At 35.2% G+C, this 17250-nt stretch overlaps 1 protein-coding gene across 1 annotated transcript in view; it reads right to left on the reverse strand.

Annotated features, from left to right (window-relative positions):
* CNTN6 (contactin 6) overlaps positions 1–17250 on the reverse strand; it is a 319063-nt gene that overhangs the window by 40306 nt on the left and 261507 nt on the right. The window contains 1 exon segment of the mRNA XM_043886787.1: positions 8613–8740. Within this exon segment, the coding sequence (XP_043742722.1) occupies positions 8613–8740 (128 nt within the window).

Below are 17250 nucleotides of genomic sequence, written 5' to 3' on the forward strand. Positions count from 1 at the left end.
AATATGAGCAGACAACAGTTCCACAATGTATCTTCAAACACCTCTTAATAAAGGATAGGACTTAAAACAAAGAGAAAAGAAAGTAGTTTGGGAAAAGAGAGACCTTGCAGGAAAAAACAAAAAAACAAAAACTAGAAAAAAGAAAAAACTACAAGCAATACTTCCAGAGGAAAGGAAGAAAAGAGCAAGATATTATTTAAAAGAATAGCCAGAAAATAAAAAGACACTTAGAAAAAAAATTTTTAAAGCAAAAATACAAAAGAAAATCTGAAAGGTAAAGTTGAGAAAATATCCTAGAACGTAGAGCAAAAACAGCTATAAAATGGATGTGAGGATATAGAAACATTATATATAACATATATACATGTATAAAACATATAAACATGTAGATAGACTATACCTATCTAAATATATATATATGTATATATATAATACAATAAATTCTACACATAGATGAGTAGATACATACACACATGCATACATACACTCATAAACTTTAATACCAGTCTAGGAAATCTATTATAAATGGGCATTTTAAAAAAGAAATAGAGTAAATTATTACTTAGAAAGATATCCCAGGCCCAAAGAGCTATGAGCTTCCAGGATGACAAAGTGCACCAAATGCCCTGTAAAAAAGGCTGAAAATAGATTCACACCAATCATCATGTAATTGTGGGACACTTGGGGAAAAAAAGACTTCTAGACAGAGAGAGAGAGAAAAGATGTCACAAACAGCAGGTCAGAAATCAAAATGGTTTCAGCTTTTAGAGCAGAGTAAGATTACCAAATTTATGAAAAATCATGATTTCCAATCCAGGATTCTGTTTCCAATTAAAGCATCAGTCAAATGTAAGCTTAGTGTAAAGACCTTTTCAAACATGAAAGATCTCAAAAAAATACATTTTTATTGATTTCTTTCTCAAAAATCCAGTGGAAGATGCAGTCTATTCAAACGAGGAAGTGTGTCAAGAGAAAGGAATGGTGCTTAGGCAACCAGGCTCCCTGACAGAAAGGCAGATCAATATCAAAGGAAGAAAGTAGAGATAGAATTGAGGAACGAATTGTTGTCAGGTCCATGGAAAACTAAGCAAACAAACAAGAAAATTACTAACTTTAGGGAAAGCAAGCACAGGGAAATCAAAGCTAATACTCTGAAATAAACCCTACAGAGAAGACAAACAAACAAGGAAATTGGTGTGATGGAGTCTAATTCCCCACCTCTAGCAAGACAGAAATGGAGGAGTTTTTAATCTTTATTTAATATACTTTTCCTCTCTGTACCTATACTTTCAGTAGGCTTGGTTGCTTTATATCCTCTTAGCCAGTGCAAAATGATCTGCTCAGACACGTGTTTTTCAGATTAAAATCTATGTGCAGCATTTCATATTCATATTGTATTCTACCACAGGCAGAGTATAATTTAATTTCAATGCACAAAGTAACCATGGTCAATATATTATAATTTCCCTGCAGTTACCATTACCCATTTATCTTCCACTTCAATATTTAAATGATTTGAAGCAAATATTAAAAGACTACTCTGAACCCCTGAGTAAAAGAAACAAATGAAGAACCGTCTGGAGAAGGTAATTGTCTTAAATTTAAGTTGTCTAAATGAAAAAACAGGTCTAAGTATCATGCAAGGTAACACTGAAAAATTCCCTAGAAAGTAATATAAAATGTAAACACAGATCTTCTGTATTAGCAAGTAATCAAAACAGGGCCTTACATATGTTTAAAAAGAGCATGCACTGTAGATTCTGCTTAATGAATTAAATATGCCAACAACTCACTTTCAAAGAGATTAATACATAATAGGCAATGACTATTTATGGATCATATTTATATTTCCTATAAATAGATAATGTTCACTCAGTCCTCCAACTGTAACTTTATCTGGGTTGTAGTAAAACACCAAGTTAAAGTGTTCCGTAGCTTTATAAGAGATGAAATTAGAAAATTTTAATTTTGCCTGGCTACAGGACCTAATAGAAAATGTTTCCTTCTGAATGTTTATGTTAGGTTTGCGTGCGTCCATGCTAAGTTGCTTCAGTTGTATCCAACTCTTTGTGACCCTATAGACCATAGCCCACCAGGCTCCTCTGTCCGTGGTATTCTCCAGGCAAGAGTACTGGAGGGGGTTGCCATGCCCTCCTCCAGGGGATCTTCCCCACCCAGGGATTGAATCTCTATCTCTTACACTGGCAGGCAGGTTCGTTTACCTCTAGTGCCACCTGAGAAGCCCTATGTTAGATTTAGGGAAGATGAAGTAAGAAAATAAAATTCAGAAGAGGAAAATTAGAGTCAATTAATTATGTTGATTATTCTTCCCCTCTGCACTCCCTCACCCCTTTTCCTACCCTATTCATTTTCTTGACTTGAATGAATTTGCTAAAAACTCTTTCTTTGAGTATTCAGGATCCATAGACTGAAAAGCTTGCATATGCGTGTTTTTTTTTTTTTTAATGTTGTAATGACACACATTTTTCCTAAAAAAACAAAAAGCACTAGAGCTTGAGTGACCACTGTGCTAGTTTAGAAATAGAAAATCCAAGGAACAGAGAAGTCTATTCACTACTTTAGCCTCAGAATGGAATCATGGCAAGAAAACAAGACTGAACTTCCAATTGTTAACCAAATACTTAGGGTACAGTGTGAATGAATTTGAGAGGGAAAATGGAGGCAAAGGTATTTAAAATTCAAGATTTTTTTTTTTTTTGTACTGCACAGACTAAACGCACTGTTGGTAAAGTTTTGCTTAGTTTCGCTCATTTTTTTTTAATTTTTATTTTTTCCCATTTATTTTTATTTACAATATTGTAGTGGTTTTTGCCATACATTGACATGAATCAGCCATGGATTTACATGAGTTTTGCTCATTTTTAATAAAGAGAAGGTTGATGGCTAGTGGTTTAAGTCAAGTGAGGGAAGTCAGATACCAAAGAGTGAGTATGTACTGTATGATGGTATTTGTATGACATATATGGCAGAAAAAACATCATGACCGTCGTTGCTTCTAGGAATAGGGTGGGGCCAGGGAGGGATGTGAGGGAACAATCTATGTGAAAGTGAAAGTGTTAGTAATTCAGCTGTGTTCTACTCTTTGCGACCCCATGGGCTGTAGCCTGTCAGGCTCCTCTGTCCATGGAATTCTCCAGGCAAAATACTGAGGTGGGTTGCCATTCCTTTCTCCAGGGGATCTTCCCAACCCAGAGATTGAATCCAGGTCTCCAGTATTGCAGGCAGATTTTCTACTGTCTGAGCTACCAGGCAAGCTGATAATGTATTTTGGTAGACTTTGGGGTTACAGGGGTGTATGCATTAGCCAAAATTCAGCAAATGTACACTTAAGACTTATATGTTTCTTTACATATGTAAAGTTTACTTAAATGATAATGAGTGTAATCAAATATTGAACTATAATAAATTAAAATGAAGTATTTAGAGGGAAGTACTAATATCTGCAAATTACTATGTCTTTTTCTGAACTTTAAACAATGCCATGTGAAATTATCTCATGTAATTATTATAACGTAACTTTACTGGAATGTAAGAAAGAAGGATAAAAAGAGTTCTGCCACTTAATATCAATAACACAAGGACCTTGTCAAGTAATTTTAGCCCTCTATACCTCAATCTCTAATGATCACTTGCATCAAAGTGTTGTTCTGAGGGTTCAGTGAGATGACATACATAAGGGACCTGTCACAATGCCTGGAGCAGAGTATGTACTTGATAAAAAGTATTAATGATGATAATAAATAATGCAACATTAATAACAGCAAAAACAAACTCTTTAGAATCTCATGCTAGTTCATAATTGAACTAATAAATCTAATTTCAAAGTCTCTGCTTTTCACCACTTTAAGAAGTGGTATATGCTCATCTATTTGACTGCTTTAATTGGCACAAACCACAAGCTATACATCCCCTATTTTTATTCAGAGTAAATAAAACAATGCAAAATTTTCACCAATAGTAGGTTTGGTGACAATTTTCTTGAATAATCAAAAAATGTGCAAATTTATAATTCATTAATTATAATTAATATACAATGCCCATCCTATTATATATTGTGTAATATATATTTAAAGAAAAAAAGCTGCTTAACATACCTGGAAATTTTATTTGAGTGATATGTGCTGGATTTTTAAAAGACTATGATCTAAATTGTTATGAAGGCCAAAATATTATTGACATTATTGGGTTTCCATACATGAATGCTTTTTGTTTTTTTTCTCCTTTATTCTTGAAGAAATTATGAAATTCGGGTCTCAAGAACTCTCTTGGCATTATTTTCAATGTTGGAGGGGGAATGAAAATTTCATATCTAGACAGTGTAAAAATTCAGTATATATTTTTTCACCTTACAAATACTTCCATTAAAAAATTTTAAGTCAAAGTCTTTTTTATATTAAATCTTTTAATTCATTCTTTGTAGAAAATTGGGATGTAGAATTAAACATTTGGGGAAAGACATTAGCAGTACTCGGAAAATTCAGCCACTACAAAATAATGGATATATTCCATTGTGTCTTGTCACCTCTGTGAAATTGTATTTTTGTTTACTCAGGAAAGCTGGGCTTCTAGATACAGCTGAGTTAAACACCTCAAATCTTTTAAACTGCCATGGAAAGCCACAAGGCCTCCAATTATCTGCCTATCTTAGTATTTCTCTTAGTAAATGTAGAATCGCATTAGTGAACACCCTCTTCTGCTGGAGAAAATGGATAGGCCACTCTCCATGCTGGTATAATAAAGACTTCTATCACAAAGAATAAACAACTAAATGAGCAGCAATAAACTTAATTTGCACATTAGATATGCTTTTCCAAGTTCCGACATTTCAGTTGAAAATAATGCTGAAGCAATGAGGCCTATAATTGAACATCCAAAACTTCTCCAGTGGGGAAACAAAAACAAATGTTGCCTGCAAACAAGATAATTTCTAGAGCCTGATGTTTCTGTGCTTTTTAATAATTTTCCAAATGCCAGATCAAATATTTTTCCCTTTTATGTGACTTTCATATACCTCTTAGTGTATGCACACATTGTAATTTTACAAGTCCTCGAAACGAAGACATTTAAACTCTCTTTCCTTTCAATTTTCTGTTTGTGCCCATGGAACATGTCCTAAAATTACCCTGGGCATCTTCTGAGGCTCTGGCAAGGCTGGTGCTAATTGCACTTCCAATGTTTGAATGGCAAATTGCTTTATCCTGCTGCATTAGTGAAATAGAAATTTCCAACATACAGTGTAGATAACTTCAGAATCCTCTTAACACAGATAAGCCATATCAGCTAAAAACTAAGCTAAAATATCTTGCTCTTGTAACTATTATCTTTTTACACGTTATCTAGCAACAACGTTTCTTGCATGACTGAGGCTGATAAGTAAATTCAAAGAAAAATGATTGTTTTATCAGTTTTACTGAAATTTCTCATTTGCTCTTTACCACCATATTACCAGAAAGGTCACTGTAAGCTGATCTTGATTTGAGAGACAAAATTATATTTGATGCTGTAATGACAATAAACGAACACTATAGATAGGAAAATACAAACACGTACACATATACAGGCACACATACACACACACACACACATTTGCAAGCACACAGAGAAATATTAAATCGTCTTCACAAACAGCCAGATGGCTGCACTTAATAGTCAAGAAAATGACTGAATCAATGCATACTATTATGTTTCCTTCTCAGATTACAGCTTCACTTCTATAGGTTGTAAAATAATAATTTTTGGCAGTGATACCTTCAACATTCCTACATGAAAGGGAACTAGAGACAGCAGTCTCATTAAGAGGATATGCTAATGATAGACTTATCTGAGAACTATTTTGTATAAGAATCCTACAGTGTATGCATTACAGATCAGTAATAAAGCAAAGTTTCTAAATATGCTTTTATATTTTGTTTGTAGTTTTTTAAAATGTATATGTTATGTACGTGTGTTTATTTTTATTACATTAATGGCTACTGTCAATGGCAAAGAAGCAAAAAATCTCCAAATCCCCTTGAAATGGGATGTGGATATTTCATGAAGGCTAAAAATAACAAACACACTTTCCTTCCCATCATGGGATATAAATGACTGAAAATAATGATATTCATGCATATTGATTTAAGTCCTTTTGCATATGTAAATCATCTGGTATTGTACTGAAAATACAAGAACAGTGAGTTCTGTCCATGATGTATTTTAGATTTTCATGTAACTTCCTATTTGTCCCCCCTTGCAGAGTGTGGAGTTCTCTGTGCATTAAAATCATATAACTACAAACACTAAAATTGGAAAAGTGAAAGCATTTAGAAGTTTATTATTTGCCTTTGAAGTGCTCTACTATGAAGTAGTCTAACAAGTATAAATCCTGAAAAGTTGAAAACTCAGATTTTAGAGCAGAGAAGTCAGGATAGAAATTATCTCTGAGAACCAAGGGGGATGAGGTGAGATCCTTTCACTCAATCAATAAATATTTAGTAAACAGATACAGTTCCCAGGACTGTACTAAAATTTGTGATAAAGTTGCCTTTTTAATTTCTTTTCTAGAAGAAGGGAAAGATAGGGAGAAAATACATGTGAATAAGTGAATATTATCATTTGTAGGAAGATGAAATATGCTACAAAAGAAGGAAAAGTGGAGAAGGTGAAGATGACCAGAATACAGGTTGAGATAATTTTGTTTTAGTTATCTCCAGCAGAGGACATTAGAAATAAGCAAAACTATGTCAGCTTTTTAACTGAGCAATCTTATTTAATTATTTAATTTTCTTACTCACAGAGAAATTAGAGTACCTGGGGATTATGGTGTGTTTTATGGAAAATACCCATCAACTTGTTTCTGTACTAAGAATCAGGAACCTACATGGCTATGTTTCACATCTGAAGTATCCACATGCTATCTTTAGAACTGAGCAGATGTTTCTGAGTTTCTCATATTTATGTGAATCTTCTCACATGGTTTTTCTTCCATTGATTAGTGATGTACAATCATTATGATGCCAAAGGCAAAAGAAAATATTGAGGGAGAGAAACTATCTGTGTTGCTTAATCTATTTATAATTTTTTTTTTCGTTAGTCTTTGGGGTGAAAGGATCTCGTCATTGTATTTTAGCAGCAAACTGTTGGTCCCGCTTACCCATCACCAGTAGTCCACCAAAACTTTTGAGAAACTACATTTTCACTACTGATGTGTTCTATTTTTAATATTTCATGTTTTAATTCCTTCTGGATTTCTCCATACCTAGAAAAATTGACTGCATGTCTTTCCAGCATATATTAATCTTCTATTGTAATATAATGAATGAATACCACCCATCGTGTCTAAATTGGAAATAAGGTAATTTATTTTTCTTCCCTTGATGGGCATGTTATTTCTTCAAACATAAAGCATTCACACTTTTCAGTACATGAGTATAACCAAAAAGTTGCTGGGGAAATTCTCTATCATTAAATATAATTATAGCACATTTCTTAAAACATTAAGTCCATATCAGTCTTAAAAACCTGATGACAATACAGTATTAAAGAAGTGAAATTTTTCAAAATATGCCACACTGGTTAGCTTTTTACACAAGTTCTATCATTTACATTTCCCTTGAGTGTTTCAGACAATTGTTGGCATAATATAATAGGCTTAAGATAAAGTTGGCAGAAATATCTTCTAGGGATAAAAGTGGGTGTTTATTTTCCTTTAGACATTTTAAAGGATAATTGGTGGGTAGTAGCTAAGTACTTTTTATTGAACTTATTTATTTCTAATAGAAATGATGATAAAACACCAATTGCTGAATTTAATCATTTGGTCTTAATAACCTGCTCGGACTCCTCTCTCAAGACAGTCATTTTGATCATCCAGGAGGCAATGAAATGAAAAAGTGACCTGGCTTCCCCTATACATACTAGTTTTATGAGCTGAGATTCAATAAAGTAGCAGAGATGGAGAATAGGAGCGTCTAATCCTAATTATGTCCCTTGGTGATATATGTAGTTACATTTGGACTGATGCTAGTTTAAAAGTTTCAAGAAGAGAGTGTACAGTTTTACCATCTGAAATCGGGTGAACATATCCATTTACTGTGATGGGAATCTAATAATGATTTACATGTCACCAATATTTTAATTTTTTTTCTTTTTAAAGAACTGCTTATTAAGGTGAATGCAAGAAAGTCTGCATTTCGCTAGTTATAGTTAAGTACCCAGAGTTATAGAAACAAATGAATTGATTATGTACTTGGCAACCTTACATCCAGGTAAATTTTTCACACAATTGAGAGTTTCTGAAAGAAACATCGTCAAAATATTCATAAATTCCTCTCACTGAGGCATTTGTGGAAATCCGCGTATTTTAAGTGCAGGTTTTAGTTTTGTCTTATTATTCACTGGACAGTTTTTGAACTGTCAAGCTATTCACATCTACCATGCTGTTCCACTGGCAAAGTGAGCATGCTATTAATAAATATAAGGGCACTACTCAAATAAGTTGTGAAATCAAATATTTCACATATGCAATATGATGCAGGGTTGACTGTGATAGAGGTCGGGTATCCATACGTGTCTCCAGTGTTCATCAAACACAAACAAAGATAGTAAAATACCTTTTATGATGAGGCTGCCAGTGTTCTTTGCAACACCAAACTGATTTGTAGCTATGCAAGTATATAATCCGGCATCCGACCTGGTAACATTATATATTTTGAGGCTACCGTCCTCCAAGAGAAACACTCTAAAAAGAAAATTTATAATTAATATAAGTAAGGTTCTGTAAAACTGGTAAGTTTCAACCTCTTACTTTCATTTTAAAGCATTTCTAAAACGATGGCTGTATTTGATAATATGAATATATCCCTTTCCTACTATTCTGCTTTTAATTGTGAGTAATCTCTGAATCTGCATGTTAGAAAAAATGGCAACTGCTTTTATTCTGACACAGTATTGACCATTATTTATGCTGTCACTTGAATTATAATTGGTGATACCAATGCACATTAAAAATCAAATGAGTGCTTGATGCTGCAATGCCCATTTGCTTGATTAAAAACAAATGCAACTATTCACTGTGCATTTTGAAAAGTCAACTCTCTGCTGAAAATTGAAGTTGGTGTTAGAGACATGCAAGCTGATATTCACACTGTTAACTCTGGCTTTATAAACCTGATTTTACTTAAGACTTTCAGCTACCAAACAATAGGTTCTCAACCATGATGATAGTTGCCTGTGCTAGTGAGCTAAAGCAACCATCCACATGGTCCCATAGTTAAAGGGCCTCAGGCCCATCTTATGATGGCCTATTCCATCAAAAGGAGAAAGATAGGAGTAAAATGAATGAAGACTTCAAAAATCAGACTGAATTAAATATTCCTAAAATACATGTAATCACATAGTATACAATGGAGGGATTGCTATTTAAGAATTTTCAGTCTTTCATAAAATGGTTCTTATGAAATTTTCTCTGAAACTCAGAAATAGTCAAAAGCAAACATCAGAACACTGTTGTAATCAAGGGAAACCCTAAGATTGGTTTCTTGCCAAAATCATCATCAGTGTTTTAATAAGAAGACAAAATGAAACAAAAGAACATGTACCCAATTTTGTCTTATAAATTTAATTTATGATCTTTTAAAAACACAGACTGCTATGTTCAAAATGGATAACCAACAAGGAAGGACCTATTGTATAGTACATGGAACTCTACCCATTGTTATATGCCAGCCTGAATGGGAGGGGAGTTTGTGTCACCTGAAATTACAACATTGTTAATTGGCTATGCCCCAATACAAAATAAAAAGTTGGAAGTTTGAAAAAAACAAAACAAAACTGTAAAAGCACTAGCTAGGTAGTCAGTATTGCATAAAAATAAGTACTGAAAATTCATTTGTAATGACAATGGTTTTAAAGGAAAGAAAGGGATGTGGCATGCATATCACATCTATTAAAAATAGCAAAACCATATTTGTTTCATTGCAAACATATCATTGTTTCTAATATGTTTATTACAGGAAATGTAGCTAATATAATTAATTACCCAATTTGAAACACAGAGAATATTAGCCAATTACAATTTGTACCAAACCAGCTTCCGATGTTGATTTATTATTAGTGATGAGTCCCATATTCTATTGCCAACTGAGTGAAAGGAGCCACTTCTGGGTTTAGAATGTTCCATGACACATAATCAGAAGTTTTTAAGTCATTATCTTGGAGTATTTCCCATTAGCAAATAATTAATATCTTATTTAATTTCTGAAATGTCTAGATTTCTTGATCCCAATTTATCCTAGCAGTTGAATCATATTGTTAATGAACAGTTACAAAGATATTCCAGTATGTAGCAAGGGTCTGGCCCCAAACAATTCCTTATCTGATTCAGTTAGAAGAAATCGATGTGAGATACATTTGGGTGCATAATTTACCTCTAGAATTTAGGAAAAACTACGAATTTTAAGCAACATAGAAACATTAAATTTTTGCCAAAATAATTTTAAATGTTAAAAATATATACCTGCTGATAGCTAAAGGCCATCAAACTTCCCAACTAGTAATGCCAATGCTTGTATGTCGTATAATCTTTCACTTAACTTGCAGAAAAGGAAAATTCATATAAACTGTGGTTTATTATTACCTGAGTATACCACTCTTTTAACTCATTGTATATGTTCAGTAGTTTGTTAAATTGAACTGAAATTGTCATCATTGAAACAGATTATTTTTTTTTTTAAATCTTAGTCAATCAATAGACATTTCTCAAGCTTGGGATAATAAGAAGGCATACTAACACTAGAAAAAGATAAAATCTGTCCAAATCAAAGCAGCTAATAAGCATCAAAGAATGAATTGAACATTGCAACTGAGTTCTCATGCTCTTTCAAAAATCATTGCTTTGCCTCACTTGCAATAAATAATTGTGCATGTTGACTATAACATTCAAGAAATATCCATTGAGTCATCATTAGATGGCCTTAAGATAATCTTAGGTGTTTATGCCTCAAAATGTGGTCTCATCCCAGACCTACTGAATCAAACTTTGCATATTAACATGATTTTCAGTAATTTGTATGCACAATAATGTTTGAGGACATTGTTCAATTCTTTATAAGTAAGATTTTAGTCTGTATTATTGACTGTGCTAAAGCCTTTGACTGTGTGGATCACAATAAACTGAGAAAAATTCTGAAAGAGATGGGAATACCAGACCACCTGACCTGCCTCTTGAGAAACCTGTATGCAGGTCAGGAAGCAACTGTTAAAACTGGACATGGAACAATAGACTGGTTCCAAATAGGAAAAGGAGCATGTCAAGGGTGTATATTGTCACCCTGCTTATTTAACTTATATTCAGAGTATATCATGAGAAATGCTGGGCTGGATGAAGCACAAGCTGGAATCAAGATTGCCAGGAAAAATATCAATAACCTCACATATGCAGATGACACCACCCTTATGGCAGAAAGTGAAGAAGAACTAACGAGCCTCTTGATGGAAGTGAAAGAGGAGAGTGAAAAAGTTGGCTTAAAGCTCAACATTCAGAAAACTAAGATCATGGCATCCGGTCCCATCACTTCATGGCAAATAGATGGGGAAACAGTGGAAACAGTGACTGACTTTATTTTGGGGACCTCCAAAATCACTGCAGATAGTGATTGCAGCCATGGAATTAAAAGACGCTTACTCCTTGGAAGGAAAGTTATGACTAAACTAGACAGCATACTAAAAAGCAGAGACATTACTTTGCCAACAAAGGTCCATCTGGTCAAGGCTATGGTTTTTCCAGTAGTCATGTATGGATGTGAGAGTTGGACTATAAAGAAAGCTGAGCACAGAACAATTGATGCTTTTGAACTGCGGTATTGGAGAAGACACTTGAGAGTCCCTTGGACTGCAAGGAGATCCAACCAGTCCATCCTAAAGGAAATCAGTTCTGGGTGTTCATTGGAAGGACTGATGCTGAAGCTAAACTCCAATATTTTGGCCACTTGATGTGAAGAGTTGACTCATTGGAAAAGACCCAGATGTTGGGAAAGATTGAAGGCAGGAGGAGAAGGGGACGACAGAGGATGTGATGGTTGGATGGCATCATCAACTCAATGGACATGAGTTTGAGTAAACTCCAAGAGTTGGTGATGGACAGGGAGGCCTGGCATGCCGCAGTTCATGGGTTCACAAAGAGTCGGACACGACAGAGCGACTGAGCTGAACTGAAGAATCCATTTTGTTTTCGTAAGGTCAGTATGCAAAAAGGACTTCCCTGGTGGCTGAAATCTTAAAGAATCTGACTGCAATGCAGGAGACACAGGTTCAATCCCTGGGAAGGGTAGATCCCCTGGAGAAGGGAATTGCTACCCACTCCCGTATTCTTGCCTGGAGAATTCCATGTACAGAGGAGCCTGGCGGGCTATAGTTCATGGGATCACAAAGAGTCGGACGAGACTGAGGGACTAACACACACTCACAATATGCAAAAATGTACAGAAGAATAAGAAATCTTAGATTTAAATGTTTTATAAAAACATTTTATGAAACCAAACTAGTAAACAAACCAATTTTTCATTTATAAAAAATAGATAATTGAGAGTGTAATTCTCCCTAGTTAACTAGGATATAGAAAGCCAGACATTTACCATAATTTGAGATTTTAATGTGATAAGTAAGTGGTATGAATATTTCAGATTATTTTTTCATTAATAAGCAATTTAAAATACAGTAAGAAAATTCAGTCTTTAAAAATGTAGGTAGAGTCAAACTACCTAATCATAGCCATAAATTTATGCAGAATAATTAAACAAAAGCTATTAAAGAAAAGTGAGATTTTCCAATCTGTCACATATCAAAACATGGCTTAGTATAAATGATTTAAAAAAAGAAAGAACACCCAGTTGACTTCAAACTGTATTAAGCAAACTGAGCAATTGACATTTTCAGATAAGGAAGGATGCACATGTCAAAATTAACTGGAACATTTTAATTGATGGTTTTGGTAACATTGATAAAGAACGATAAAGGCTGAATTTTTCTATCCTTCTTTTGGATTATTCTAAAAGATACTTCAAAATGCTATCTGGAGGGTTGTAAAGGACATATTAATAAAGTACATTAAAATATTCTATCTTTATTTACAGAAGCCTCTTTGGCATTTAAAAATAAAACGCAGCCACAAGTGTAGATATGCTTGGTTATCTAAAAACTGGGAAAACATTCTGGTGATAAAAATGGAAATTTGCATAAATAATTATCAAAGAGAATATAAGCCACAGAGAAGAAAGCAAAAGACATTGAAGTGATTGATTACATATAATACAGTATATATTTAAATTAGAACTTAAGGCTGAGATTACATTGCTAATAGACAATAGATTATAAAAGCATGTATGAAAATATTAAAGTACCATGGAATATGGTAAGTCTTCTAAAAGTTTAGTAGCAGTTTATAGAGCATTTATAGAGATCATCATGCTTCTAAATTTATTCAGCAAATATTCATTAAACATCTATTGTGTTCCAGATACTGTGTTAAATATTACAATAGGTATGTGAAAAATAGATAATGTCAATATCAAGGTTATTATTTTGCAGAACTAAACTCATTGGTCAAAACTCAAGCAGGTTGTGAAGTATTATTGCATGCTGTTTGCACAAGTCCTCTACTAAGCATATGTATGCATTCCGTGCTCAGTCGTGTCCAACTCTGCAACCCCATGGACTGTAGCCCACTAGACTCCTCTGTCCATGGGATTTCTTAGGCAAGAATACAGGAGCGGGTTTCCATTTCCTCCTCCAGGGGTTCTTCCCAACCAAAGGGTCAGACACATGTCTCTTAAGTCTCCTGCACTGGCAGGCAGATTTTTTAACCACTAGTGCCACTTGGGAAGCCCTAAAAATGTCAGTTTATTGATTCATTAAGTAAACCTCTGTGCTCACTATTTGTATCATCCCCATTTTACAAGTCAGGAAAGCGAGGCATGGAAAGAAGGGGGTACCTCAATGTACCTGCTGGGTAGTGTAGATTCCAACCATGTCTGTCTCTCTAGATGAGGAAGCACTTATTTTATTTTATTTTTTTCATTTATTTTTATTAGTTGGAGGCTAATTACTTTACAATATTGTAGTGGTTTTTGCCATACATTGAAATGAATCAGCCATGGATTTACATGTGTTCCCCATCCCAAACCCCCCTCCCGCCTCCCTCCCCATCCCATCCCTCTGGGTCATCCCAGTGCACCAGCCCTGAGCACTTGTCTCATGCATCCAACCTGGGCTGGTGGTCTGTTTCACCCTTGATAGTATACTTGTTTCAGTGCTATTCTCTCAGAACATTCCACCCTCACCTTCTCCCACAGAGTCCCAAAGTCTCTTCTGTACATCTGTGTCTCTTTTTCTGTTTTGCATATTGGGTTATCGTTACCATCTTTTAAAATTCCATATGTATGCATTAGTATGCTGTAATGATCTTTATCTTTCTGGCTTACTTCACTCTGTATAATGGGCTCCAGTTTCATCCATCTCATTAGAACTGATTCAAATGAATTCTTTTTAATGGCTGAGTAATATTCCATTGTGTATATGTACCATAGCTTCCTGACCCATTCATCTGCTGATGGGCATCTAAGTTGCTTCCATGTCCTGGCAATTATGAACAGTGCTGCGATGAACATTGGGGTGCACGTGTCTCTTTCAGATCTGGTTTCCTCAGTGTGTATGCCCAGAAGTGGGATTGCTGGGTCATATGGCAGTTCTATTTCCAGTTTTTTAAGAAATCTCCACACTGTTTTCCATAGTGGCTGTACTAGTTTGCATTCCCACCAACAGTGTAAGAGGGTTCCCTTTTCTCCACACCCTCTCCAGCATTTATTGCTTGTAGACTTTTGGATAGCAGCCATCCTGACTGGCATTTAATGGTACCTCACTGTGGTTTTGATTTGCATTTCTCTGATAATGAGTGATGTTGAGCATCTTTTCATGTGTTTGTTAGCCATCTGTATGTCTACTTTGGAGAAATGTCTGTTTAGTTCTTTGGCCCATTTTTTGATTGGGTCATTTATTTTTCTGGAATTGAGCTTCAGGAGTTGCTTGTATATTTTTGAGATTAATCCTTTGTTGCTTCATTTGCTATTATTTTCTCCCATTCTGAGGGCTGTCTTTTCACCTTGCTTATAGTTTCCTTTGTTTTGCAAAAGCTTTTAAGTTTCATTAGGTCCCATTTGTTTATTTTTGCTTTTATTTCCAATATTCTGGGAGGTGGGTCATAGAGGATCTTGCTGTGATTCATGTCGGAAAGTGTTTTGCCTATGTTCTCCTCTAGGAGTTTTATAGTTTCTGGTCTTGCATTTAGATCTTTAATCCATTTTGAGTTTATTTTTGTGTATGGTGTTAGAAGGTGTTCTAGTTTCATTCTTTTACAAGTGGTTGACCAGTTTTCCCAGCACCACTTGTTAAAGAGGTTGTCTTTTTTCCATTGTATGTCCTTGCCTCCTTTGTCGAAGATAAGAAGCACTTATTTTAGCAAGTGCTCTTTCACTTTAAGTTTACCAAGTATAGTTACTAATGAGGCCAAATGTTTATTTAGGTTTTTCTGTAACATCTTATGGAAAATCCAAATGAACCCTGGCCAACCTAATAGTTTCTCAGAGTACAAATTTGAATGTATACACACATACACACACACACACACAGACACACACACATACATGCATATGATAATCTTTAATATTTGGAGAGACAGAGAGAATATTATGAAATGCAGTGAATAAGAGGAGGGGTAAGATAGAGAAAGTTACATAGTTTACTTCAGATTCTCTAGGAAACAAAAGTAAGAGTGAAGCAGGTAAATACATGTACATATACATGGCTTCCCAGGTGGTGCTAATGGTAAAGAACCTGCCTGCCAGTGCAGGAGATACAAGAACGCAGGTTTGATCTCTGGGTCTGGGTTGGGAAGATCCGCAGGAGTAGGAAATGGCACCCCCAGTATTCTTGCATGTCCAAGTGGAGAGTAGCCTGGTGAGCCACAGTCCATGAGGATATATAGAGTATTTGCATAACATTCTCTTTAATATTGGAGGTTTTTAATTTGACTCCCCAAATGTAATGGAACATTTATGTGTGTGCACATATGCACATTTTCTCAGGACTCTAAGCTTTTCTGCAATAGTAAAAGCAAGTTTGATATCCCTTACCATGGGAGAGTTTTAACCAAAAACATTAGGTGATGATGATAGCAATACTAATACTAAGGATTAGTTTTCTTCTCTCACACTGTCCTATGCAATAATGGTGTTATCAGTAGTAGTAGTATTTAGCAAACATGGAGTGGGGCTCAACTGCTTATGATTGAATCTCAATTTAGTTCAGTCACTCAGTCATACCCACTCTTTGCATATCCATGGACAGCAGCACGCCAGGCCTCCGTGTCCATCACCAATTCCCAGAGTTTACTCAAACTCATGTCCCTTGAGTTGGTGATGCCATCCAACCATCTCATCCTCTGTCTTCCCCTTCTTCTCCTTCCTTCGATCTTTCTAGCATAAGACTCTTCAAATGAGTCAGCTCTTCACATCAGGTGGCCACAGTATTGGAGTTTCAGCTTCAACATCAGTCCTTCCAATGAATATTCAGGACTGATTTCCTTTAGGTTGGACTAGTAGGATCTTCTTGCAGTTCAGGAAACTCTCAAGAGTTTGTCCAACACCACAGTTTAAAAGGATCAATTCTTTGACACTCAGCTTTCTTTATAGTCCAACTCTCACATCCATACAGGACTACTGCAAAAAAAACATAGCTTTGACTAGACAAACCTTTGTTGGCAAAGTAGTCTCTGCTTTTTAATATGCTGTCTAGATTGGTCATAGCTTTTCTTCCAAGGTGTAAGCTTCTTTTAATTTTATGGCTGTGATCACCATCTGCAGTGATTTTGGAGTGCCCCCCCCCCCCCAAATCTGTCACTGGTTCCACTGTTTCCCCATCTATTTGTCACTAAGTGAGAAGACTGGGTGCCATGATCTTAGTTTTCTGAATTTTGAGTCTTAAGCCAACTTTTTCAGTCTCCTATTTCACTTTCATCAAGGGGCTCTTTAGTTCTTCTTCACTTTCTGCCATAAGGGTGGTGTCATCTGCATATCTGACGTTACTGATATTCCTCCTGGCAAACTTGATTCCAGCTTGTGTTTCATCCAGCCAGTGTTTCTCATGATGTACTCTGCATATAAGTTAAATAAGCAGGGTGACAATATGCAGCCTTGATGT

Source organism: Cervus elaphus, chromosome 24 (assembly GCF_910594005.1).
Source record: "Cervus elaphus chromosome 24, mCerEla1.1, whole genome shotgun sequence".
Classification (NCBI taxonomy): domain Eukaryota; kingdom Metazoa; phylum Chordata; class Mammalia; order Artiodactyla; family Cervidae; genus Cervus; species Cervus elaphus.